Below are 26716 nucleotides of genomic sequence, written 5' to 3'. Positions count from 1 at the left end.
CTATTATGGCTATTCTAAGTTGGGATCTATTTAAATTAAACATATTCTTGGATTTATGTACTTCAAATACATAAAGAAATCAGAGATTGTGTGTCCATATACAGGTATGGGATCCCTTATCCGGAAACCCGTTATCCAGAAAGGCCATCTCCCATAGACTCCATTATAAGCCAATAATACTAAGTTTTAAAAATGATTCCCTTTTCTCTGTTATAATAAAACAGTACCTGTACTTGATCCCAACTAAGATATAATTACCCCTTATTGGGGGCAGAACAGTCCTATTGGGTTTATTTCATGGTTAAATGATTCCCTTTTCTCTGTAATAATAATACAGTACCTGTACTTGATCCCAACTAAGATATAATTACCCCTTATTGGGGGCAGAACAGCCCTATTGGGTTTATTTAATGGTTAAATGATTCCCTTTTCTCTGTAATAATAAAACAGTACCTGTACTTGATCCCAACTAAGATATAATTGCCCCTTATTGGGGGCAGAACAGTCCTATTGGGTTTATTTAATGGTTAAATGATTCCCTTTTCTCTGTAATAATAAAACAGTACCTGTACTTGATCCCAACTAAGATATAATTACCCCTTATTGGGGGCAGAACAGCCCTATTGGGTTTATTTAATGGTTAAATGATTCCCTTTTCTCTGTAATAATAAAACAGTACCTGTACTTGGTCCCAACTAAGATATAATTAATCCTTATTGGGGGCAGAACAATCCTATTGGGTTTATTCAATATTTAAATGATTTTTAGTAGGCTTAAGGTATGGAGATCCAAATTACGGAAAGACCCCTTATCCGGAAAACCCCAGGTCCCCAGCATTCTGGATAACAGGTCCCATACCTGTATTGCAATATACTTCAAGCTGGCCAACTATGTCATAGTCACCCCCAGTCCTACACTCACATTTCTTAAATTAATCTAATGTAATTATGGGGGCGCAATGGGGATGTGACCACAAATTTCATACAAAGACCAAAGATTTTCTGCACTTGTATCAATATATTAAGGACAATAACTTGCAGCTTGCTTTCTAGAGTTAAAACTCCCAAACGGTTGCCCTTTTTAGTGGCCACTACACATTATATTGGCTTTGAAAAATAGGCAACCATTTGGAAGTAACAACCTTGAAAAGCAAGTTTTCAGATTAAACTTAGTACCTGTGAGAAATGATTCATGAAACAGCAGAATTCTTGAATCAGATAAAAGCAAGTGTGGGACTGGCCAGACCAGGGATGACTTCTTTGGCCACTTGAATATATTTCAATATATGGACAAACAATTAGTGATGAGCAAATCTGTCCTGTTTCGCTTCGCCGAAAAATTTGCGAGTCTTTCAAAAGATTTGCGAAACGCCTGAGGCTATTCTTTTGTCACCCCCGGCTATTATTTTGTCGCCCGCGGCTATTATTTTGTCGCAGGCGACAATTTTTGGACATGTGGCGAATTTTTCCGCTGCAAATTTTTTCATCCGTTTCGCGAAACAATCCGTCAATGGCAAAACGAATCCATGCGAATCCATGCCTGCTGAAACATTATGCCCATCACTACAAACAATTCCTGTTTTGTTAAAAGGGAAGGGAGTTTTTTAGTAGCTTTGCTAACAACATGTCTTAATATATTGATATGGGTGAGTGCAGAGGGATTTTTGTCTCTGTCTTTGATGTGGCCGTGGCTAATTTGACATGACCAAGACTTTTTTGGACACGACTGAGACTTTCTTGATGTTTGCAAGAAAATTCACCAATGGCGAAATGCGGAAATTCCCTGTGATTCCATGCCTGGCGAAACAATTTGCTCATCACTAGTGTGCACCCTATTCTTTTGGTACAAGTGTGCTGCACCTATAGATGCAAGGTTCTGAGGATGCTGAACCCTGGAGCTACAGCCTGGACAGGAGATGGCCGGTAGCTCCTGGGTTCTTCTGTATCAATAGGGGCATCAGCACCTGATTTGGAACAGAAGGCAGGAAGGACTGAGTGGCACCAAGCGCCAATATACAGAAGTGCAACAAGAGCATTTTGATGCAAGTACAGGTATAGGACCCGTTATCCTGAATGCTCGGGACCAAGGGTATTCCGGATAAGGGGTCGTTCCGTAATTTGGATCTCCATAACTTAAGTCTGCTAAAAAATCAACCCAATAGGATTGTTTTGCATCGAATAAGGATTGATTATATCTTAGTTGGGATCAAGTACAGGTACTGTTTTATTATTACAGAGAAAAGGGAATCATTTAACCATTAAATAAACCCAATAGGGCTGTTCTGCCCCAATAAGGGGTAATTATATCTTAGTTGGGATCAATTACAAGGTACTGTTTTATTATTACAGAGAAAAGGGAATCATTTTTAAAATTCTGAATTTTTTGATTAAAATGGAGTCTATGGGAGACGGGCTTTCCGCAATTCGGAGCTTTCTGGATAACGGGTTTCCGGATAAGGGGTCCGATACCTGTATAAATCCAGGTATACTGACAAACAGTGGTTTTAGGTGCAAAAACACAAGTTGCCCACTGCGTTTGCAGACGTAAGTCAGCCCTGCTATCTTTACTGCTGGTTCAGACTTTTGAAACAAGTAGAAGTGAGTCCTCCTCCAGGCCTATTAATCAGCTAATTTCTGCTGAAGAGTCGGAACCAGCAAAGCGTAAAATATAACTTTCAATAGAATTTACAATAGCTTAAACAGCCAGGAGTATTATGAAACAGCACAAGTTTCTCAGTTAAAATACTCCCTATTATCTCACAGCCATGAAGCATTTTGTAATTCCAGGGGAAAAACAACTAAGGTAAATAAATGACTAGCTAGAAATGACAGCAGAATGCAATTTTTTTTGTGTAACACCAGGGTCATTTACAATTATTCATCTGAAAGAAGTGGCTTTTTCTTGTATCACAAAAACAGAACAGTGACATTTCGATACCAACGAAAATTCTAAGCTCGGTGAATATTTAGTATTAAATTTCAAATAAATGTTTGTGTTAAATGTATTACAGTTTAATATATCTAGTGGAATAAAAAGGTACAGTGAATTCTAGAAGCCAATCAATGCTTGCTATGAAGAACTACACCATTATATGCCACCTGCTGATTGGTTGCTATGAGTTAATAGATCTAGAGCAAATCTAGAGCAAAGTCTGTTTGACGTTACAATGGTCCCTAAATATGCCTTTGCTGTTGGGACCAACCTTTATGGGGCCTGGATACCCTGTACTTAAATAATAGCACATATACGAATGCATGTTTATCCAGATAGAAAGGAACAACAAATATATTTGTACAGGTATGAGATCTGTTATTCTGTACTAAACAGTACGAGGTACTTGATCCCAATGAAGATATAATTCATCCTTACTGGAGGTAAAACAATCTACTGGGTTTATTTAGTAGACAAGGTATGGTGATTCAAATTGACATATTGGTCACCAAACCCTTGGTGGCCTCGAAAAAGGTTCTAATTTTTAAATTCCTGTCTTTGAGGCACATTTTGCTTGTACAGGTATAGGACCCGTTATCCAGAATGCTCGGGACCAAGGGTATTCCGGATAAGGGGTCTTTCCGTAATTTGGATCTCCATACCTTAAGTCTACTAAAGAATCAATAAAACATTAATTAAACCCTATGGGATTGTTTTGCATCTTATATCTTAGTTGGGATCAATTACAAGGTACTGTTTTATTATTACAGAGAAAAGGGAATCATTTAACCATGAAATAAACCCAATAGGGCTGTTCTGCCCCCAATAAGGGGTAATTATATCTTAGTTGGGATCAAGTACAGGTACTGTTTTATTATTACAGAGAAAAGGGAATCATTTAACCATTAAATAAACCCAATAGGGCTGTTCTGCCCCCAATAAGGGGTAATTATATCTTAGTTGGGATCAAGTACAGGTACTGTTTTATTATTACAGAGAAAAGGGAATCATTTAACCATGAAATAAACCCAATAGGGCTGTTCTGCCCCCAATAAGGGGTAATTATATCTTAGTTGGGATCAAGTACAGGTACTGTTTTATTATTACAGAGAAAAGGGAATCATTTAACCATGAAATAAACCCAATAGGGCTGTTCTGCCCCCAATAAGGGGTAATTATATCTTAGTTGGGATCAAGTACAGGTACTGTTTTATTACTACAGAGAAAAAGAAAATCAGTTTTAAAATTCTGAATTATTTGATTAAAATGGAGTCTATGGGAGATGGGCATTCTGTAATTCGGAGCTTTCTGGATAACAGGTTTCCAGATAAGGGATCCCATACCTGTATAAATCCAGGTATACTGACAAACAGTCCACATAGGAGCTACCAAATAGCCACAACAGCCCTTATCTGGTACCCCCAGGTACATTTTTTATGCTCCCCAACTCTTTTTCATTTAAATGTGGATCATTGGTAAAAAAAAAAAAAAGGTTGGAGACCTCTGTTTTAGACTTTAGGGCTTATTTACAATGCCCCACACAATGCGCAAAGTGCAAAAAAGGCCACAATTGGCATTTTTTCAGGGCCAATAGTGATGAGCGAATTTTTTGTGCAGTGAATTTCCGCATTTCGGCATTGGCAAATTATTTAGAGAAACTTCTGTGAAAGTTTGCAGTGGAAAAATTCGTCGCGCGTCAAAAAAATTTGACGTCAAAAAAGGATGCGGTCACGTAAAAAAAAAAGATGGCGACAAAAAAAAAAAAACACACGGGCAACCAAAAAAAGAAGTGGAGACAAAAAAATTGCGCAACAAATGCATTTCACAAATTTTCCGCCGTTTCGCAAATTTTATGGTGAAGCGAAACGGGACAGATTTGCTCATCACTAAGGGCCAGAACTACGGGTAGGCAGAAGAGGCATATGTCTAGGGTGCAAGGCTGGGGGGGGGCCTAGGCATGTACCTCTTTTACTTGCCTACTCTGTGCCCTCATCCCCCCGCTGCTGGCATATTACTGGTCCTTGCTCGCTTATCCCGGCCCATCATGCTCCCCCCTCACTGTCAGCGCCCATGTACATGCAAGGGAAGAAAGGTGAGATGGGAGGAGGGCAGTGGGTTGTGAGGTGGGTGAGTAGGCCGGCGTTTATGCAACTTTTCTACATTTTCCCTGAATGAGCATTCAAGTCACTATCACTGCCATAGTTCAGAATTGTGTTTAACTGTTAAAAATAGTCGAAGTGGCACAGATATCAGCTCTGATAAAGTCAGAAAAGTTTCAAGAAAGTTACAGAAAGTTGGCATTCCCCAGTTTAGTCTATCATAAATTTGCCCATTAATGTAGAATTGTGGGAGCCAGGGTGCACAGTAGGGTTGCCACCTGTCCGGTTTTAACCCAGACAGACCGGTTTTGGAAAACCGGGCAGGACATCACTCCCTGTCTCCCAGTTAGGAGTTCCCGGGCAGGTGAGGTGGCAACCCTAGAGCACATCGCTGGATTAGATGCAAAAAGCAACTTTTTGGGGGCTGAAATTTTTGTTTTCTAGGCAGTAGTTTTCTATCTCTGTGAGCAAATCTCCCCCTGTTTGCTCTTTATCTTGCATTATTCTGCTAAGAGTTTGAAAATCTGACAATTCCACTTAATCAAGTTTTTCTCCCCCGATGTCGTTTCAATACCGCTGTTCACGTCGGCACAAATAAATGCACCAAAATAGGATGTTTTAATATTTCTAGTGTGAGACTGCAGCACAGAGAACTAGCTGGCATGCCCGGTGTCTTCCCATGGAAACAATAAGGATCAGGTGGGCACATCAAATAGACAAAAATGATTTGGTTTAAATGATCCAATAAAAATACGTGTGCAGCTGGGAACAGTCTGTGCCTCGTTCGGCAGAAAAACAGTGAGAAAAGCAACCGCATTATATTCCATCCACAGCCGCAAGGAAATAAATCAGAAAGTCACTGGCATGATTCGGAAATTGTATTATTATCTTTACAAAAAAAAAATAAAAAAATGAAATGTACCAAAAAGTACAAAAAGTAATGAATGATAACAGGCCACACAAAAGAGAGGTAAACTTATTAACTGAGGCAAAAGGAAGTTTCCAGAAATGTAAGAAAAATTCTTTCTTTTTAAAGGTGAAGGAAAGGCTGATAAAGAGTTAATCTCAAGCTGCAGGCATACCTTCAGTTCTCTCAATAGTGCCCTCAAGTTTCCCCATATTTCTCCTGTTCAGATGATCAGAAGCCTCATAGGAAGAAAAAACACTGAGCTCTGTAAAGAAAGTTCCCATAATGCCTCACTCCTGCACCAAGACCAAGACCGGTGTACATGCTCAGTGTGTAAGACTATGAGGAAGCTTCCTGCTGATTGGCTCAGATCCACATTCGTAAGGATGGGGGAGGGAGTCCTTAGCATTCTTGAGGGAGGGGGGAGCAGGAGAGAGGAGAGAGCTGCGTGTCTCTGGCACAGGAAAACAAAGAAACAACAAATCCTGTTTCTTTTGACAGAGAAGTCAGTGCAGCATTACTGTAAGTGCTTATGGCTGTATTTACATAGACCTTTCTGATAAAGCTTCCTTAGTTTTTACCTTTCCTTCTCCTTTACAGGAATGGTTAGGCTTCTATTTAACATTTAATAGCATTGTAAGGCAAGGTGCAATTTGTCTTCATTTTTGTGTGTTTTTTTAATTAAATTTACATTTTATTGCAGCTGATTTTTTATTTTGTTTTAATGTCAGAGTGGGAAATAATTAGATGATGAACTCGGAATGGAAAGCTAAACCGTGGGAAATAATCACAATGAAAATCTTTACGTTTAATCTCCTCTCTGGTTTTCATAGCCACTAATGTAGGTGGTCTTTTAAGTTTCTCTAGAAAGGCTAATAAAATGAATAGGAAGATCATTTGTGAAGTTGCTCAAATACCTCTTTCTGCTATATATACAGAGATTGTCCATAGGCAAAGTTCCCCTTTAGACACTTTCATGGAATAGCTTTGCATAACTTTTGCATCAGGGAGTTGTCAGAGCCTGTCTGTTTACTTTGTGGTCATGACTTGAGAGCTGGGGTTCAAATATTCAATTAGTGGCATAATTCCAAGGAGACACCCAATGAGGCACTTGTTAGGGGTTGTTTATCATGCAAGGGTGTAGAATAAGCCTTAGCCTGTCCAATGGGTAGGGTTGCTGCCTTTTGGACCATTGTTACTGGCCAGGGCAAGGGTGGGTCCATGAAGGGTGGGTCCATTGTACCGGGGTAGAGTTGTGATGGGCCACATCCAAGGAAAATTAGTGAGTAGGGTGTGCTAGAGTGGAAGCTGGGATGGGAGATTGGAGGTGGGCTGGGGACATATTGGAGACAGAAGGGGGCAAAGAACAAGTTATTACAAATTTACCATCAAAACATTGAGCCCATGCATCCGGTAAAGGAGCCCTGTACTTTTCTGAATGAGCCCTAATAAGTATATCTGTCGTAAAAAGAGAGTTAATTATTGTGATTAGAAAAGGCTGTTTTGATTGCTGTGATCTAATGAAAGAAAAGCACTATAAAAATGCACAATTCTTCTGTACAATGGCGCAGTTTATAAATATGAATCACAGAACAGACGTAAGGCAAGATGTTACATGTCAGAATCAATGTAGGGGCCCCTTCATTCCCTGCACCCTGAATAACAATATTAGGCATTCATCTGTAGGTCAAAGAGGCTTCAAATTACTTAAGGGCCCTCAACACTAAGTAGGCTTCCACTGATGTTCTTTGGCAGTGGCATTTGTTTACCAAATAGGCAGGCAGTCTCCGCCTACTACCACCTAATAATAATCACTGGGACCCAAACTACTAAGTAGGCCGGGCCTGTCTTGCAGAGGGAAGTTAATCTAAAGTACTAAGTGAATGGTGGGTGCAAGCTCAAAAACACACAAAGTAATAACTATAGAATCAGCCACAATCACCTTTTCAAAGTGGGCAAGTTCAGGATAGTTGACATAAAACATAACTTCTATTATAGCCATTAAAGCCATAAAAACCCATCTAATAATGCCACCTTCATGCCCATAAAGATCTACTGGACTGGACAAGCCAACTGCGGCTAAATGCAAAGTTCCATACAAATACCCCTTATTAATTGCCCCAATTATTTAATAGTATCCTTTCTAACACCGTGGACATGTGGTGGCTAAGCCACAGACCATAGTCAACCACCATTATGCATTTCATCTCTGTTGCAGCTTCTTTAGGAGATAATTGCAATGTGTCACTCTTTCTGCTGGTCAAAAAGTAGGTGGAATTAGTGCTAACCTGAAGAGGGAGAAGATGCTGATGGCAGTCACGAGAGCAGTAAGCGATGCTGCATAGCCACAGGTGTACAGGATTTTCACTGTATGGAAATATTCTCTCTGAAACATAAAGAAACGAGTTCAAAAATAGTTATCTAATTTGAAATCCTTATTTACAGCCATAGGTAACTGGTCCACCAAATTCTGACTATTTTTGAAAATAAAAATAAAATATTTTATATAAGGATAAAAAAAGGCAATATCTTCTGGCCAAAGTCTAACCTCAACCCTGCCCCTTCCTAGTTTTGGGCGAGTTTTTGTTTGTTTTCAGTTCCTCAACCACATTATAAACATCCCTACAATACTCCTTGATCTACAGATATATACGATAGACATTGTTATGTGATTGCTTTGTAATTGCTTAAATATATCAAGAAAAAACAAAAACAATATACAATTGAATCAATGACATTTTATGTAATTGTCCTTTGCTGTTACATTTCTAGATATGCTGATTAAGGGACTAAATCTGGTTTGCATTTATACATAAGGTATGAGGGGGAGATTGATGGGCAATCTGTACAGAGATTACGTGTGATGCCATTTAGCTGAGGCAGATGTCAGCCTTACTCTTATTTATGTTCATACTAAGTCATAGAAATGTGCAATTTATTCATGCCCTAATGCCTGGAAAATGCCCTTACCTGGAAAACTAATGGATGATAAAGGGCTTCATCAACTGCCATACATAAATATAGATATAAAGTTATAAGCTCTCCCATGGGTAAAACATATTGGTGCTGATTAGTGATGGGCGAAATATTTAGCCAGGCATGGATTCGCGGCGAATTTCCACGTTTCGCCATTGGCGGATTGTTTTGCGAAACGGATGAAAAAATTCGCAGCAGAAAAATTCGTTGCACGTCCAAAAATTGTCGCCGGCGTCAAAAAAGTATAGTCGCGGGCATCAAAAGAATAGCTGCGCGACTAAATAATAGCCGCGTGCGACAAAAGAATAGCCGCGTGCGACAAAAGAATAGCCGTGCGACAAAATAATAGCCTCGGGCGACGAAATAATAGCCGCGCGACAAAATAATAGCCGCGGGCGACGAAATAATAGCCGCGGGCGACGAAATAATAGCCGCGCGACAAAATAATAGCCGCACGACAAAATAATAGCCGCGGGCGACGAAACAATAGCCGCGCGACAAAACAATAGCCGCGGGCGACGAAACAATAGCCGCGCGACAAAACAATTGCCGCGGGCGACAAAACAATTGCCGAGCGACAAAATAATAGCCGCGGGCGACAAACTTTTTTTGTCGCACGCCATTTTCGGCGTTTCGCGAATTTTTCACTGTTTCGCGGATCTTTTGAAAGATTGCGAATTTTTCGGCGAAGCGAAACAGAACAGATTCGCTCATCACTAGTGCTGATAGCAACACAACCAGGCCAGGTTTTATTTTGAGCTGCTGTCAACAACAACCCCCCCCCCCAAAAAAAAAAAATCTAAATGGTAATGGTATCAGAATGGTTTTAAGGCCATATAGAAGTCAGTGAGGGCTATCCTAGGCAATTTGAGTTTTTTTGGATTTCTTTATAGCTTGTCGACCCATTAAAGGAGAAGGAAAGGTAAAAACTAAGAAAGCTTTATCAGAAAGGTCTATGTAAATACAGCAATAAGCACTTACAGCAGGCATCCCCAACCTTATTTTCTCGTGAGCCACAGTCAACTGTAAAAAGACTTGGAGAGCAACACAAGTATCATAAAAGTTCATGGAGGTGCCAAATAAGGGCTAAGATTGGCTATTAGGCAGCCTCTATGCACACTATCAGCTTATTTGGTAGGAAATCTTGTTTTTATTCAACCAAAACTTGCCCCCAAGTCAGGAATTCAAAAATAACTCCCTGGTTTGGGGTTCTAAGAGCAACATCCAAGGGGTTGGGGAGCAACATGTTGCTCCTGAGCCACTGGTTGGGGATCACTGACTTACAGTAATGCTGCACTGAGTCCTCTATCAAAAGAAACTGGATTTCTTGTCTCCTTTTTTGTAAACATGTTCTTAGGTATCTGACTTCCTCTCTCAGAAAAATCCTTCATTCCCGGGGCCAGAATCTACCCAGCTCTCTCCACTCCCCTGCTCCCCCCTCCCGCAAGAATGCTAAGAACTCCCTCCCCCCTCCTTTAGTAATGTGTAATCTGAGCTATAACAGCTAGAGCTGCAGCAGGAAGCTATAAAGACCAAGCTAAAATGGCAGCTTAAACAAACAGAGAAAGCTTCTAGGGCTCTTTACTCAGGTATGGTAAACCTTTCTGCAGAATAAATATAGCGTTCTAGGTGGCACTACTGTGGTGAATCTATTGGCAGTAAAATGCCAAAATGACTTTCCTTCTCCTTCTATGACAATTTTATCTAGTTGTGTTTTTAATCAAATGATTTAATAAATAAGGTAACAATTAAATTTTTTTTAAATGTTGAGGTTATTCAAAGAAGAAAAAACCCTCTGGTTGGTGCCTCTAATACAGATATGATAGACATCCCTGGAATGTTACTGTTTGAGTTGTTCAATAAAATCACTTGTGAGTATTATATGGTGGGGGATGGTTGACATGTTTACACGTTTCCTCTTCTGTGGTTTACATGTTCTTTGAGGAACTAATAGTATTGTTTTAAAAAGTAACACAGATGTGGCTACCCATTAAGTTTACAGTGAAAAACACAGGCAGCATTTTGTTTGCCTGACTATATACTATTGGAATATTTTTCTGAGAAATATGTGGTGTTGGATGTAGGACTTTTTGAAGATACAAACAACTTAGGACACCACCCACCATGCATTGTGCTGATATTAGCTATTTAATATAACCTTGTCGCTCAGAGTCAGGCCATCCCCAGCCAAATAGAACACTAACATCACATCTGTTGGGAAAATAAAGGTAAGAAGCACCAGGGCCACCCAATCCTTAATTAAGTTGCCCTCCTACCTTTGTTATGTGCTGTTTCAATGAGCTTATTGGGTTCCCAGAAATAACCCGTGCAGTAAACCTTTGCTGGCATACACAGTGACTTCTACAAAACAAAATTCTACCAAACATATAAGAGTGTTGTGTATTTTTATATTGGTACATGTGTACTTTTTTCTGGTTGTTCAGTTTGTATAGGATAGAGACAGTAATGATATTATCCTGCTCAGTTATAGATCTTGCCTATATTTGCAAGGCACCGGTGCTATTATATGCTCTTCTTTCAAGTAAATTAGATTTGTTTTATATCATGTATATATCAGATTTTACTCAACCCGGTCCAGATTTTTTAATAAAAGCCAATCTGCACAGACTCATAGATTTAATGCTTGCCTTTTGAGGTAACATGATCATGGTATCATTGTATCCTATTTTACTTTTTACCAGCTTAAAACTTCCGTTCTTGAATGGTGCCAGTAGATTTCATTAATCTTAATCTCCCCCTATCTCCCTATTTTTTAAAATCATGATATTATGGAATTAAGGTAGCCATGCACGGTAAGTCCTGCTTGTTTGGTGAGGTTGCCAAATGAGCAGATCTCTCTATAAGTCTACCTAAAGTGGGTGATATTGGGCTAATTCAATAGTTTGGCCCTAGAGCCACACAATTGGATTAAAACAGCAGGTATATGGGCAGGCAGGCAGAGGACCACATCAACGAGCCATTGCGGTCCTTGATCCGAGAGAAAAATCAAATCTTCCCAATTTTAGGCTAGATATCGGTCGGGTAGGCCTGTTGGCGGTGCCTATAAATGGGCAGATAAGCTTCCAAATTGGTCCGAGGGACCTGAATCGGCAACTGAAAACTTTCCATGTATGGCCACCTTTACAGCTATTCCATGCTGCTGGGGTATAAACAATGTAACCTGTGCTTACTCCATGAATACAGTACTGCCTGCATTCAGTAGCATGATATTCATAAGGTGAGGTTGGGGAGAGACATATGGGCATCTACTCTGATGTCCCTAACTTACGCGTCATACAAACATATAAGTTAGGGAGCGCTGGTGGGTGCAAAGAAGCCCTGTATCTACTACTTGCCCTACTAGAACAACCCAACAGAGGGTCTTCTATTTTCAGAATATGGATATTTCTCAAGTACAGAAGACTAGAGGGTAAAATATTTCACAGTTTCACCTAAACAGATTATTTGAAAAATCCTTTACCTATAATCTCATCTGGTTAATCTCTCAGCTGTTGGGGTGTGGGGAATTGCAGTTTAACCACTGAACAGCAGCAGTCTGAAAAACCTTGGGAGATAAGGAAAGTTCAATAATACAGTGTGTTGTGTTAGAGAGATTGGGAGGACTGATGTGAATGAGTAGCAGTCCCTGTTATGTAAAGCATAACATAACATAACTAAAGATTAATAAAATAAATGGTTAGAAAACTACAGCTTTAAATACACTTTCGTATTTTATAAAGAGAACAGTTAAAAACAGAGTCATCATAACGTGACTAAAAAAGAAAATGGGATAATTTTGATTAATATAATGTTCTCTCTGCCAATGTTTCCATTCCATAGTCCATTAACAGCAGAATATGTAGCAGCAATAATTGTTATAAATTATACACAATCATTTATAGAGACGTGGTGGCTATAGTGGAAGTGGGATAATAGCCTCTGGGAAGGACTGGGGCTGTGGGATAGCAGGTATAGTAGGGAGAGATGGTGCCTATAGTAGCAGTGGGGGGATAATAGCCTCTGGGAAGGGACTGGGGCTGTGGGATAGCAGGTATAGTAGGGAGAGATGGTGCCTATAGTAGCAGTGGGGGGATAATAGCCTCTGGGAAGGGACTGGGGCTGTGGGATAGCAGGTAAAGTAGGGAGAGATGGTGCCTATAGTAGCAGTGGGGGGATAATAGCCTCTGGGAAGGGACTGGGGCTGTGGGATAGCAGGTATAGTAGAGAGAGATGGTGCCTATAGTAGCAGTGGGATAATAGCCTCTGGGAAGGGACTGGGGCTGTGGGATAGCAGGTATAGTAGGGAGAGATGGTGCCTATAGTAGCAGTGGGGGGATAATAGCCTCTGGGAAGGGACTGTGGCTGTGGGATAGCAGGTATAGTAGGGAGAGGTGGTGCCTATAGTAGCAGTGGGGGGATAATAGCCTCTGGGAAGGGACTGGGGCTGTGGGATAGCAGGTATAGTAGGGAGAGATGGTGCCTATAGTAGCAGTGGGGGGATAATAGCCTCTGGGAAGGGACTGGGGCTGTGGGATAGCAGGTATAGTAGAGAGAGATGGTGCCTATAGTAGCAGTGGGATAATAGCCTCTGGGAAGGGACTGGGGCTGTGGGATAGCAGGTATAGTAGGGAGAGATGGTGCCTATAGTAGCAGTGGGATAATAGCCTCTGGGAAGGGACTGGGGCTGTGGGATAGCAGGTATAGTAGGGAGAGAATTTTATTAAAATATATGAAACAGTTACAACAGAAATACAATTACATTTCAATCAAACAGAAATATATAATAAACAATATCACATCAAAAAACAAAGTGAACATTTCTCCAAAGCATCTTATTTCCCACAGATTTCTCAATTTCCATTGTCTTAATAAGAATTAGTTCATTTACAATCACTTTTGCAACATGTTCTGCAGGATCTTTCGTTTGTCCAAATGTCCATTTGCATCTCATATGCCAGAGATGATACCTTATCACCATAATGATTATATACAATGTTTCTTTGTCCGTGCCATTCTCCCTCCCAGCACCCACCACCCCATAGGCAAACTCAGAATAGTTGAGGTCTCTAAGCATCTGTAGGTGTAACAGTCTCGCCAGTAGACATCTCAGAGATTGTGAGACAGGACACTCAATTAGAAAATGCTCCTGTGACTCCTCTGTCCCACAACCCCAAGGACATGCCCTGTTATCAACACTTCGATACTTAAGGTTTCCCCTTACAAATAGCTTCCCATGAAAGGACAGCCAAGCATTATCCCAAAATTTTTTCGGAATTCTCTTGCTATTCAGAAAGCTTAAACTCTCCTCCATGATCCTACTCACACAGTCCTGCACTATTGGGGGGGTACAAAAGAAAAAATCTAAAACCCGTAAATAAATACTTTTCCTAGAGAAGGAAAATAACTCCTGCTTTCCAATGCTCCATTTCCGCAGAAGCTTAACTGCCTGGCTCAGAAATGATGGGATGCTGCCTCCTCTCACTCGAACCTCCTTCACTCTGTCCCCAAGTAACCAGTCCTTGATAAATGGCGATACCCAGTCCTTAACACTGACTTCCCACAGCAATTTCTTTTCTTGCATCAAATTCCTAAAATTATATTTCAGGAAAATGACGCAAAAGAACCCCACTGGACATAACATGTCCAACCCACCCTTTTTTCTCTGCAGGAAGGTCACACCCCTTTTTACAGGATTGATCCTGCTCCCCCATAGCATCTGGAAGAACAGGCTCTGGATCCGGACATAGAGAGCTTCTGGCAATAAGAAGACATAGGAAACAAAGAGAAACAAAGGAATCAGATAAGCTTTAATAATGTCGATCCTTTCCCTATAGGTCAGCTTCCATGCCTTCCATCACTGAACCTTTGCAATACCAACATCCAACTTTTCTTCCCAATTTACCTGAGCATTATCTCCTCTCCCAAATTTGATACCCAGAATTCTAACCTGCTCTGGGGCTACGGGAAAATTCTCAAGATTAAAACTTGGTCTCCCTTCTAAAACCCAAAGAGCTTCCGATTTTTCCTGGTTGACTAGAGACCCAGAGGCCTCTGAATAACTTTTGATGTGCTCCGACACCAGCGACTCCTCCTCTGGATAAGACAGAACCAAAGTCACATCATCCGCGTAGGCTACCGACTTAAAAGACTGACCCATGGGAAACGGAACACCCTCCAAACCACAACTCTGCAAACCCCTTAAAAAAGGATCCAGAGCAAATATGTATAAGAGTGGGCTAAGAGGGCATCCCTGTCTCACCCCAGCCTGCACTTCAAAGTCTTCACCCTGCCAACCATTAATTAAAGGGAAGCTCTTTGCCCCTCCATACAAAACTCTTAACCATTCAATAAACTGACCCGGGATGTGGTACTTTTGCAAAGTAGCCCATAGGTTTTCGTGATCGACTTTATCAAAAGCTTTAGCCTGATCTAATGAGAGAAAGTACCTTCCCCATTTATTTAGTTTACACCTTTCCAAAGTTTCCCTGAGAAGTAGAAGTGCCCCATAGATGTCACGTCCCTCCACCGAGCAGAACTGAGAAGATGACAAAAGAAGCCCAGCAAACTTACCCAGCCTTACAGAAAAAATCCTTGCAAGAAGCTTCCTATCGCAGTTGAGAAGTGCAATAGGCCTCCAATTCTCAATGTGTCTCGAATCCTTCCCCTTTGACAACAGAATCAACGAGGAGTTCTGCATAGAAGAAGGAAGGCTCCCATTCACTAAACTCTCATTAAACACCTCCACCAGAATTGGTGCCAACTTCACCTTAAAAGTTTTATAGAACTCAGCTGTTAAACCATCCGGCCCAGGAGCCTTCTTCTTCTGCTGCTTGTCAATGGCCTGCAAAACCTCCTCCTCTGTTATTTCTTTCACCAAAGGGGAAAAGTCCAAATTCTCAATGTTAGGGCCTGGGGTCGCCTCTAGGAAGGCTTGCATCTTTCCCCTATCCAAAGCTTTTTTTCTGAAAAGCTCAGCATAGTATGATCTTACAACTCCCAGAATCCCCTCCCTAGTACTCTGTAAGTGACCCTGGGAGTCATACAGACCTTCCACCAATTTTCTCTTAACTGTCTCCTTACAGTTTTGGTAAGGGTCTGGAGAGTTGGACACCCCATAATCCCTTTCCAAAACCAAGGACTTGTAGCGGCTATACTGCTGCTGTCTTAACAGATACTTGAGCCGGTTCACTTTTTCCCCCACCTCTCCCTCCGAAACACAGACCTCAAGCTTCCTTCTCAAGGACCAGCACTTTTGCTCTCTTTCCCTCCCTTTCTTAAAAGAGACAGACTTGAAAAAGGTTCTAAAAGAATCCTTGGTAGCATCCCACCATTCTGATAGTGAGCCGAAAAAATCTACCTTTGTGACTTCCCTCTGCAATAAACGCTCAAAGGATTTCCCTACCTCTGCATCCTCTAGGGAACCTGCCCCCAATCTCCACAGTCCCCTCCCAAATCTGGGTTTTCCTACAGAACCATAACAAAATGACAGGGCTAAATGATCAGAAAATTCTACTGCTGTTTCCTTGATCTCTGAGAAAATCTCCCCTTTCTTAACAAAAACCAAATCAATTCTGCTGCTTCTCCCACCACAATAATAAGTGTGCTTCCCCTTTCTCCCATGGGCTGTAGCGATGTCTATAAGGCCGGTCTCTTCCACCAAATTCACCAGAAACTGGCTCTCATATTTTTTATACCTTCCCGTTCTGTCCACATCCCTGAGAACCTGATTAAAGTCCCCAGCTAGAATCACAGGAGCAGATGTGTATAAGAACTGCTTAATTTCTGATAATAATTTCCTCCTCTCTGAGATTGTCTGGGGCCCATATACATTTATCAACCTCAACAGGGACCCATCAATCTGCACATCCAGCATCAGACACCTTCCCAGCCATATGTCTACTACCTTCTTTACCTCAATTTTTCTACCCCCTTTAAAGAGGATACCAACCCCACCAGCTGGCTCAGTAGCCACCGACCAAAAAGAAAACCCCCCTTTCCAATCCCTTTTAGCCTCCCTTATCTCTTGGATAGAGGTCAGTCTAGTCTCTTGCAGAAAGATAATATCTGCAGCCACTGACTCTAGGAAATCAAAAGCCATAAAGCGAGTCTTTCTGTTCTTAATGCTGCAAACATTCATGGTTATAAAATGTATATCAAGAGGCATCTTTATGTTTCTTGTTTAGAGACGTATCAGAACTTTTCCCACCTGATCTTTTTACCTGTATCCTTATACCTGTCTCCTGACTCTCCATCCCGCTTTCTTCTTCCAACTCCCCTTCCTCCAGTGACTCCAAATCTGCCCCCTGAGACTGAAAAGCCCCTTCCCTCTTGCTCTTTTTTCTGCTGGAGATGATATCAGAAGAGAGACTTTTTCTTTTCTCCCTCTCTTCCTCCTCCTCCATTCTCTCCAACTCTGCCTGTTCTTCTGCCAAATCCCCCCACGACTTCCCTCCTGGCAAAACAAATCTATTTTCAGTTGGGAGGGTCATTACACCTGGGCACTGATCTTCCTTAACTTCCTTTGATTTATTGCCCACCACTATCCAACCATCCTCCCCCCCTTGGGATGCCTGTACCTTTGCCTTTTTATTCCCCTTATTCCTCCCCCTTTCACTCTTCCTGCCCTCTTTCTCTGCCTCTTTCTCTCTCACCTCTGTTGGGCGCCCCCTGTCTGTCTCTTTTCCCCCACCTGCCCTCTCCTTTCCCCCTCCCTCAGTCTGTGGCAAGTTCTCCCCTGGCATTGGGGTACTCATTATTTCTTCCAAATTTGGACAAGCCTTCCTAATGTTGCGCCAGGCGTCGGGGCAGGCCCTATAAGCATGGCCGGATTGCATACACAGGTTACACTTTATGGCCTTTACACACTCCTTGCTTGGGTGCCCAGTCTCCCCACACAAAGCACATTTCTGTATGTTACACTTTACAGCATAATGCCTGTTGGACCCACATTTATAGCATAGCCTGGGCTGGCCCACATAGAAACAGACACCCCTTGCTTTCCCAATGAAAAAGGAATTTGGGAGATGTTTCTGAACATTCTGATCCACATGCAATTTTACTTGGACTTTATACCCCCCTACCCAGAATCCCTCCTCATCAAACACCGGCTCCAGGGGGGATAGGACAGTGCACTGGCGCCGGAGCCATATGAGGATGTCCTGCTCATGCACTGTCTCTCTCTTCATGATAATGGTAACCAGTTTGGTTTCGGGTTTGGACACAGGGATTACCCTAAACCCCTCCCACTCCTTGGCCCCTTTACTTGGATGGTACCGCCTCCAGAACTCCTCTAACCCTTGGGATAACTTAAAGCTTAAATCAAACTCTGTGTCTGTGACACTCAGCAAGGCATAAACATCCTGTGGGGTAAAACCCAGCAACTGCTTAATGATGTTCCTGCCCACAAACCTGCGCCCCGGGAAATCCTCCCTCTCTTTCTCCCACTTAATTTTCACCACATTCTTCCTCTTATCAAACTCATCATCAAACTCCTCATCCTGCTCACGTGCAAAGAATCTCCTTCCCTCCCAAACACTGCCCCCCGCAGCCCCAGCAACACTCTCAGTCCCCCCATGCACATTGCTTTCCCCAGCAGAATAAACGACATTTTTTCCTTCCCCTCCCCCACCTCTCCCAGCTCCCTCAGTCACACACGTTGCATTACCTGCAATCACCTGCACCTCAGCTGCACCACTCTCAGCCGCTTGCACCTCAGCTGCCTCAGCACTCACTGCCCCACCCCCCTCACTCACACACATTGCATTGCCCCCAGCCGCTTGCCCCACACTGCCCCCAGCACTCACCCCACTCATGGCAGCTGCACGCACACTATCAGCATTGGAAATACCGTTACTTTGTACAATATCAGTAGCAACACTACATTGAGTAAGAGTTTTTGAAACCTCAGTCTCTTTGAGCAGTTCTGCAACTTTTAGCAGTCTCTCAGCAGTCATATTGCCTTCTTTCATTTGTTCAAATCTCTGCTTGTTGCCATACAGCTCCTTCCATGGCTCTATAACAGCCAGAATGTCTTTAATGTAAGTCTCAGTGTCTTCCAGCTCCTTATTGTGGAAAGCCAACTCCCTGATATACAGAGTTCTCCTCTCTCCTCTTGCCAACTTCAGATTTTTTATAAGCCTGTCAATGTCTTTATTTAATTTGCCTTGTTTCTCCTCTAAACACCTCAGTTCTTTCAAAGCATTAATGATAGTGTCATACTGTATTACAGTCTCAGTAACTTTGTGCCCTTCCCCTGCCTTCCCCAGGGGGCCGGCAGCCATTACCTGCTCACTGTCCTGGGCCACACGGTTTCCATGCACCTCACAGGCAGTAGCCATCTCCTGGTCACTCAGAGCGCTCTCTGCAACCTCCAGGGCCACACGGCTTCCATATTCCTCACTGGCAGCAGCCATTTCCTGGTTGGTCAGAGCATTTTCTGCAACCACCATTGCCACATGGCTTCCAAGCTCCTCAATGCCAGCAGCCATTTTGCAGCCATCAGACTCTCCTCTCACCTCCTGGTTTGCCTCTGTTGCAGCTCCGCAGCTCCCTGCAGTTACTCCAACACCGGCGTCCATTTCCACAGAGTCAGAGTCACTCTCAATGCCGCTTTGGGAACAACTTTTACTTTTCTTATTCTTTCCTTTAATAGAGCAGGAAACATTGCCCTTTGCAGCGCGCTCCACAGTCACCACAATGTTTGATCCGGCAGCCCTCTTGCTGCTGCCCAAACGGGTCTTCACTACCCGGCTAAAAGGTTTTATTGCCTTCTTCCCCATTGAGTAGGGAAAGCACCAAAAACACAAAGAAAAAAGCACCCACAAAACTAACCCCCAGACCCAGCTGGGCCTGGGAGAAAGTCACAGAACCACAGAACACTCAAAGCACCTCCACTCACTAGCAACAGCAATGAGAAAATGGCCTCTGAGAAGGGGGTGTGGCTGTGGGATAGCAGGTATAGTAGGGAGAGATGGTGCCTATAGTAGCAGTGGGATAATAGCCTCTGGGAAGGGACTGGGGCTGTGGGATAGCAGGTATAGTAGGGAGAGATGGTGCCTATAGTAGCAGTGGGGGGATAATAGCCTCTGGGAAGGGACTGTGGCTGTGGGATAGCAGGTATAGTAGGGAGAGGTGGTGCCTATAGTAGCAGTGGGGGGATAATAGCCTCTGGGAAGGGACTGGGGCTGTGGGATAGCAGGTATAGTAGGGAGAGATGGTGCCTATAGTAGCAGTGGGGGGATAATAGCCTCTGGGAAGGGACTGGGGCTGTGGGATAGCAGGTATAGTAGGGAGAGATGGTGCCTATAGTAGCAGTGGGATAATAGCCTCTGGGAAGGGACTGGGGCTGTGGGATAGCAGGTATAGTAGGGAGAGATGGTGCCTATAGTAGCAGTGGGGGGATAATAGCCTCTGGGAAGGGACTGTGGCTGTGGGATAGCAGGTACAGTAGGGAGAGATGGTGCCTATAGTAGCAGTGGGGGGATAATAGCCTCTGGGAAGGGACTGGGGCTGTGGGATAGCAGGTATAGTAGGGAGAGATGGTGCCTATAGTAGCAGTGGGATAATAGCCTCTGGGAAGGGACTGGGGCTGTGGGATAGCAGGTATAGTATGGAGAGATGGTGCCTATAGTAGCAGTGGGGGGATAATAGCCTCTGGGAAGGGACTGTGGCTGTGGGATAGCAGGTACAGTAGGGAGAGATGGTGCCTATAGTAGCAGTGGGATAATAGCCTCTGGGAAGGGACTGTGGCTGTGGGATAGCAGGTACAGTAGGGAGAGATGGTGCCTATAGTAGCAGTGGGATAATAGCCTCTGGGAAGGGACTGTGGCTGTGGGATAGCAGGTACAGTAGGGAGAGATGGTGCCTATAGTAGCAGTGGGATAATAGCCTCTGGGAAGGGACTGTGGCTGTGGGATAGCAGGTACAGTAGGGAGAGATGGTGCCTATAGTAGCAGTGGGGGGGGATTATAGCCTCTGGGAAGGGACTGTGGCTGTGGGATAGCAGGTATAGTAGGGAGAGATGGTGCCTATAGTAGCAGTGGGATAATAGCCTCTGGGAAGGGACTGGGGCTGTGGGATAGCAGGTATAGTAGGGAGAGATGGTGCCTATAGTAGCAGTGGGATAATAGCCTCTGGGAAGGGACTGGGGCTGTGGGATAGCAGGTACAGTAGGGAGAGATGGTGCCTATAGTAGCAGTGGGATAATAGCCTCTGGGAAGGGACTGTGGCTGTGGGATAGCAAGTACAGTAGGGAGAGATGGTGCCTATAGTAGCAGTGGGGGGGATAATAGCCTCTGGGAAGGGACTGGGGCTGTGGGATAGCAGGTATAGTAGGGAGAGATGGTGCCTATAGTAGCAGTGGGGGGATAATAGCCTCTGGGAAGGGACTGGGGCTGTGGGATAGCAGGTATAGTAGGGAGAGATGGTGCCTATAGTAGCAGTGGGGGGATAATAGCCTCTGGGAAGGGACTGGGGCTGTGGGATAGCAGGTATAGTAGGGAGAGATGGTGCCTATAGTAGCAGTGGGGGGATAATAGCCTCTGGGAAGGGACTGTGGCTGTGGGATAGCAGGTACAGTAGGGAGAGATGGTGCCTATAGTAGCAGTGGGGGGATAATAGCCTCTGGGAAGGGACTGGGGCTGTGGGATAGCAGGTATAGTAGGGAGAGATGGTGCCTATAGTAGCAGTGGGGGGATAATAGCCTCTGGGAAGGGACTGGGGCTGTGGGATAGCAGGTATAGTAGGGAGAGATGGTGCCTATAGTAGCAGTGGGGGGATAATAGCCTCTGGGAAGGGACTGGGGCTGTGGGATAGCAGGTATAGTAGGGAGAGATGGTGCCTATAGTAGCAGTGGGGGGGATAATAGCCTCTGGGAAGGGACTGGGGCTGTGGGATAGCAGGTATAGTAGGGAGAGATGGTGCCTATAGTAGCAGTGGGGGGATAATAGCCTCTGGGAAGGGACTGGGGCTGTGGGATAGCAGGTATAGTAGGGAGAGATGGTGCCTATAGTAGCAGTGGGGGGGATAATAGCCTCTGGGAAGGGACTGGGGCTGTGGGATAGCAGGTATAGTAGGGAGAGATGGTGCCTATAATTTTGTGCTTTTCAGTGGCAGCTGGTAAGTTATTGGGCTGTTTCTGCAGAAAATCATGCAAAAGGGAGTAATCAGGGTGATTCCCAAAAAATTAGTTGACATGCCAAATGGGAGTCTGTTCACCTAACTATCAAGGTGCAATTGAGAACACTGCCTAAGTTTATCGGCCCATGTAGGGGCAGAAACGAGGGGCCTGGCCGACCAATATCTGGCCTGAAATTGGCCAGATATCGATCGGGCAGGTTATAAAATCCAGTCAGATCGGGGACCGCATCGGCTCGTTGATGCGGTCCCCGAACTGACTGCCCCATTGCCGCATGCAGAATTCGATCGTTTGGCCCCAGGGCCAAACGATCGAATTCGCCTACATGCCTCCCCGATATCGCCACCCGTAGGTTGGCGATGTCGCCAAGCGAGTGGATCTGCCCGTGTATGGCCAGCTTTACACTCCCTTTTCCATTTCAGTTTTGCTGTGTTGGGTAATTGATTTGGTTGTTTTGGTACTGATGGTCATTCAGGCTGTTTGGTACAATTAGATTTCCGACTAAAACTAATGAGACCTAGCGCCAGATGTTAGATGAGAATTTGATGGGGAGTTCTGCGGGCGGCAGTTCCCAAGCAACACTTCCATGAAGCAGACTAACAAAGATGCATTTTAGAAGCATTCACCCCAGGATTTATTTAGGGTATCTAAATAACATCCCACAATTATCTTATCTTATCATTAGTTTCTATGGAAACAACTGCAAATCTGTACAGAATCTTCCTGAAGACCAGGCAGACAGAGAGCATTCATATTCTTTGTATGACCCTAAAAATGTAATATTTTTAAGAAGCAGCATCAGCCCCTTAGGCATTCTATCAGGTATGTTCTATACAGAACGCCTGCATTTTGTATATGTTTCTGTTAGAGTAAAAAAACTGCATTATAAAATTAATTTGTCTTATTACACATGATACAAAGCCATGCATGGTAGGAACATACAATAATCAAGATTAAAAGCCCATCTTTGCCATGGTCATAGTATCATACACAGTACCGCCGATCCCTATACGCAGAGTACGAACTCTGCGTAGGGCACCAACTCCCAGGGGGGCACCCAGGACCGCCACTCCCTACGCAGAGTGCGCACTCTGCGCACTAACATACCAGTCACCGGTGGCGGCTGCTTCGCTTATGCCGCTGCAACAGGCCCTTTTATAAGGTTGCGCCCGTGCGTATGACGTCACACGTCAGCGACGAGGAGCAACCTTATAGAAGTGCCTGTTGCAGTGGCATAAGCGAAGGAGCCGCCACCGGTGACTGGTCTGTTGGGGGTAATTTCTATGGGGGCAATTGGGGGCACTGTGTGTGGGGGCTACTGTCTTTGGGGGGGTACTGTTTATGGGGGCATTTGGAGCACTGTTTATGGGGGCAATTGGGGCACTGTTTATGGGGGCAATTGGGGCACTGTGTATGGGGGCACTGTTTATGGGGGCAATTGGGGCACTGTGTATGGGGACACTTTCTATTGGGGGCACTGTATGTGGGGGCTACTGTCTATGGGGCAATTGGGGCACTGTGTATGGGGGCACTTTCTATTGGGGGCACTTCCGTAATATTTGGGGGAGGGGGCACAAAAATAAATATCTGCTTAGGGCACCCATTTGGCCAGCAGCGGCCCTGATCATACATAAAAAATAGCAAAGAATCCATTCTCTCTAACAAGTGTGGGGGTTCACTCGCTGGTAGGCTGCAAATGAGGCAACTTCACACACCAAGACCGGTGTAAGGGCTTCCTGCCCGCGTTTATTTTTCAGCGGTTGCAGAAGTTTCCCCTCGCAGGGGGTATAAAACAACAGTTGGAACAGAAATATCAAGCCTCCTGGCTAACACAAAAGTAAATGCTTCTCTTTCTCCTGAAGCTGAGCCAATCCAGCAGCGTGTCTCTCTCACACACACACAGGCTCATCAGCTCCCCTGCACAGCTTCAGGTGTACTACAAATAGGCCTAGGGCCTCCTGAAAAACCTGGCCTATGGATTTGGGAATCCACCCACCCTGCTCTTGCGGATTCCCAGTAAGACCAGCCCCGGATCAACAATTTAAAAAACTGCAGAGAAACAAAGTGTTTCTATGCCCCAAACACTGCTGGTCTCACCTCAGTAAAAATGTCTGAGAATCCGTGGCCCAACATACCTGTTGTCAATCACTTTTCCCCAGGAAACCGGGGACCTTTTTGTCACCATACCACATATCCCCCCCCTCTGCTCAAGCCCGTGGGGCTGAGCACAGCATGCCATCAATGAATATACCCTGGAGAGAGCATCTGCATTACCTTGCAACTTTCCAGGTCTATGTTCCACTGAGAACTTAAAATTCTGAAGCGATAAGAACCACCTGGTGACCCTGGCATTCTTTTCCCTATTTTGGGCCATCCATTTAAGTGGGGCATGGTCGGTGATAAGTTTGAACTGCCTCCCTAAGAGATAATATCTCAGGCTCTCCAATGCCCACTTGATGGCCAGACACTCCCTCTCAACAATGGCATACCTGCATTCAGCGGGGGTTAGTTTCCTACTTAGGTATGCTACCGGGTGCTCTTCCCCATTCACCACTTGTGACAGAACAGCCCCTAACCCAACCTCAGAGGCATCAGTCTGTACAAGGAACTCTTTCTTGAAATTAGGAGCTATTAGCACCGGGTATCTGCACAAGGATGCCTTCAGGTTTAGAAAGGCTTCCTCTGCCTCTGGGGTCCATTTAATTGCTCCAGCTTTACTCCCTTTTGTGAGGTCAGTAAGTGGGGATGCTAGGGAGGCAAAATTGGGGACAAATCTCCTGTAATACCCCACTATCCCAAGAAAAGCCCTCACTTGCTTCTTGGAATTGGGCCGGGGCCACTGCTGAATTCCCTCAATTTTGGACACCTGGGGCTTGACTACCCCTCTTCCAATAACATACCCCAAATAGCGGGCCTCTTCTAACCCCATGGCACACTTTTTGGGGTTTGCTGTCAGTCCAGCCTTCCAGATAGAGTCAAGGACCGCTTGTACCCGAGGCAAATGACTTTCCCAGTCCGGGCTAAAGATAACCACATCGTCCAGGTAGGCTGAAGCATACCCTCTGTGTGGTTTGAGAATGCGATCCATCATTCTCTGAAACGTAGCTGGGGCCCCATGTAAGCCAAACGGTAAGCGTTTATATTGCCACTGCCCCTCAGGAGTGGAAAAGGCCGTCTTCTCTTTCGCCCCTTCGGTGAGGGGTACCTGCCAATACCCCTTGGTAAGATCTAGAGTGGTGATGTATCGGGCCTGTCCTAGCCTTTCAATCAATTCATCTACCCGGGGCATAGGATATGCATCAAACTTGCTGACCTCATTTAACTTTCTGAAGTCATTGCAAAATCGGATGCTCCCATCCGGTTTTGGGACAAGGACAATGGGGCTGGACCAGTCACTATGGGACTCCTCAATTACGTCCAGCTCCAACATCTTTTTAATCTCCTCCGCAACTGCCTGGCGTCGGGCCTCGGGTATCCTATAAGGTCTGACATTGACTTTAACCCCAGGTCCAGTTATAATGTCATGTTTTATTATCTCAGTAAGCCCAGGCTGGTCTGAGAATATTTGTCTATTCCTGATCAGGAATTCTCTCATTTCCTGCTTCTGACTGTTAGTGAGGGTCTCAGCCACTTTTACCTCAGGCACATGAGGGATTTCTACCTCTACAGCTGTAGAATAGGCTGACAGGGCTTCCCTATCTTTCCAGGACTTAATTAGGTTCACATGATAGAGCTGCTCCTTCTTACGCCTGTCTGGTTGGGACACCTTATAATTAACTTCCCCTATGTGCTCTATAATCTCGTAAGGGCCCTGCCATTTGGCCAGGAACTTACTTTCTACTGTAGGCGAGGGGACATGATTACTCTGTACAAGTACATTAGAGGGGATTATAGGCAGTTGGGGGATGTTCTTTTTTCCCATAAAAACAATCAGCGCACCAGAGGTCACCCCTATAGATTAGAGGAACAGAGCTTCCATTTGAAGCAGCGTAGGTGGTTTTTCACGGTGAGGGCAGTGAGGCTGTGGAATGCCCTTCCTAGTGATGTGGTAATGGCAGACTCTGTTAATGCCTTTAAGAGGGGCCTGGATGAGTTTTTGAACAAGCAGAATATCCAAGGCTATTGTGATACTAATATCTACAGTTAGTATTACTGGTTGTATATATATAGTTTATGTATGTGAGTGTATAGATTGGTTAGTATAGGTTGTGTGCTGGGTTTACTCGGATGGGTTGAACTTGATGGACAATGGTCTTTTTTCAACCCTATGTAACTATGTAACTATGTAACTATGTAGGAACCAAGACTAACACCCTGTCCCCAGGCTGGAAAGTTCGGACACGAGCCGATCTATTATATATCCGGCTTTGAGCTTCCTGGGCCTGAAGCATATGCTCTCTCACAAGGGGCATAACCATTGCAAGACGGTCTTGCATGTCTGCAACATGCTCTACCACACTTTTGTATGGGGTGGATTCAGATTCCCATGTCTCCTTTGCCACGTCCAACAGCCCTCGTGGGTGGCGCCCATATAACAACTCGAAGGGGGAAAACCCCGTAGAGGCCTGTGGGACTTCTCTAATGGCAAACATAAGATAGGGAAGTAAACAATCCCAATTCCTCCCATCTTTATCAACCACTTTTTTGAACATCCCCTTGAGGGTCTTG

General features: G+C 44.2%; 1 protein-coding gene across 1 annotated transcript in view; it reads right to left on the bottom strand.

Moving 5' to 3' along the window:
- LOC100492996 (vasoactive intestinal polypeptide receptor) overlaps window positions 1–26716 on the bottom strand; it is a 109929-nt gene that overhangs the window by 46572 nt on the left and 36641 nt on the right. Inside the window, exon 5 of the mRNA XM_002935705.5 lies at window positions 8226–8323. Coding sequence (XP_002935751.2) covers window positions 8226–8323 — 98 coding nt within the window. The remainder of the gene's footprint in view (window positions 1–8225; window positions 8324–26716) is intronic.

Source organism: Xenopus tropicalis, chromosome 10 (genome assembly GCF_000004195.4).
Source record: "Xenopus tropicalis strain Nigerian chromosome 10, UCB_Xtro_10.0, whole genome shotgun sequence".
NCBI lineage: Eukaryota > Metazoa > Chordata > Amphibia > Anura > Pipidae > Xenopus > Xenopus tropicalis.
This window is presented reverse-complemented; position numbering and strand designations above follow the sequence as displayed.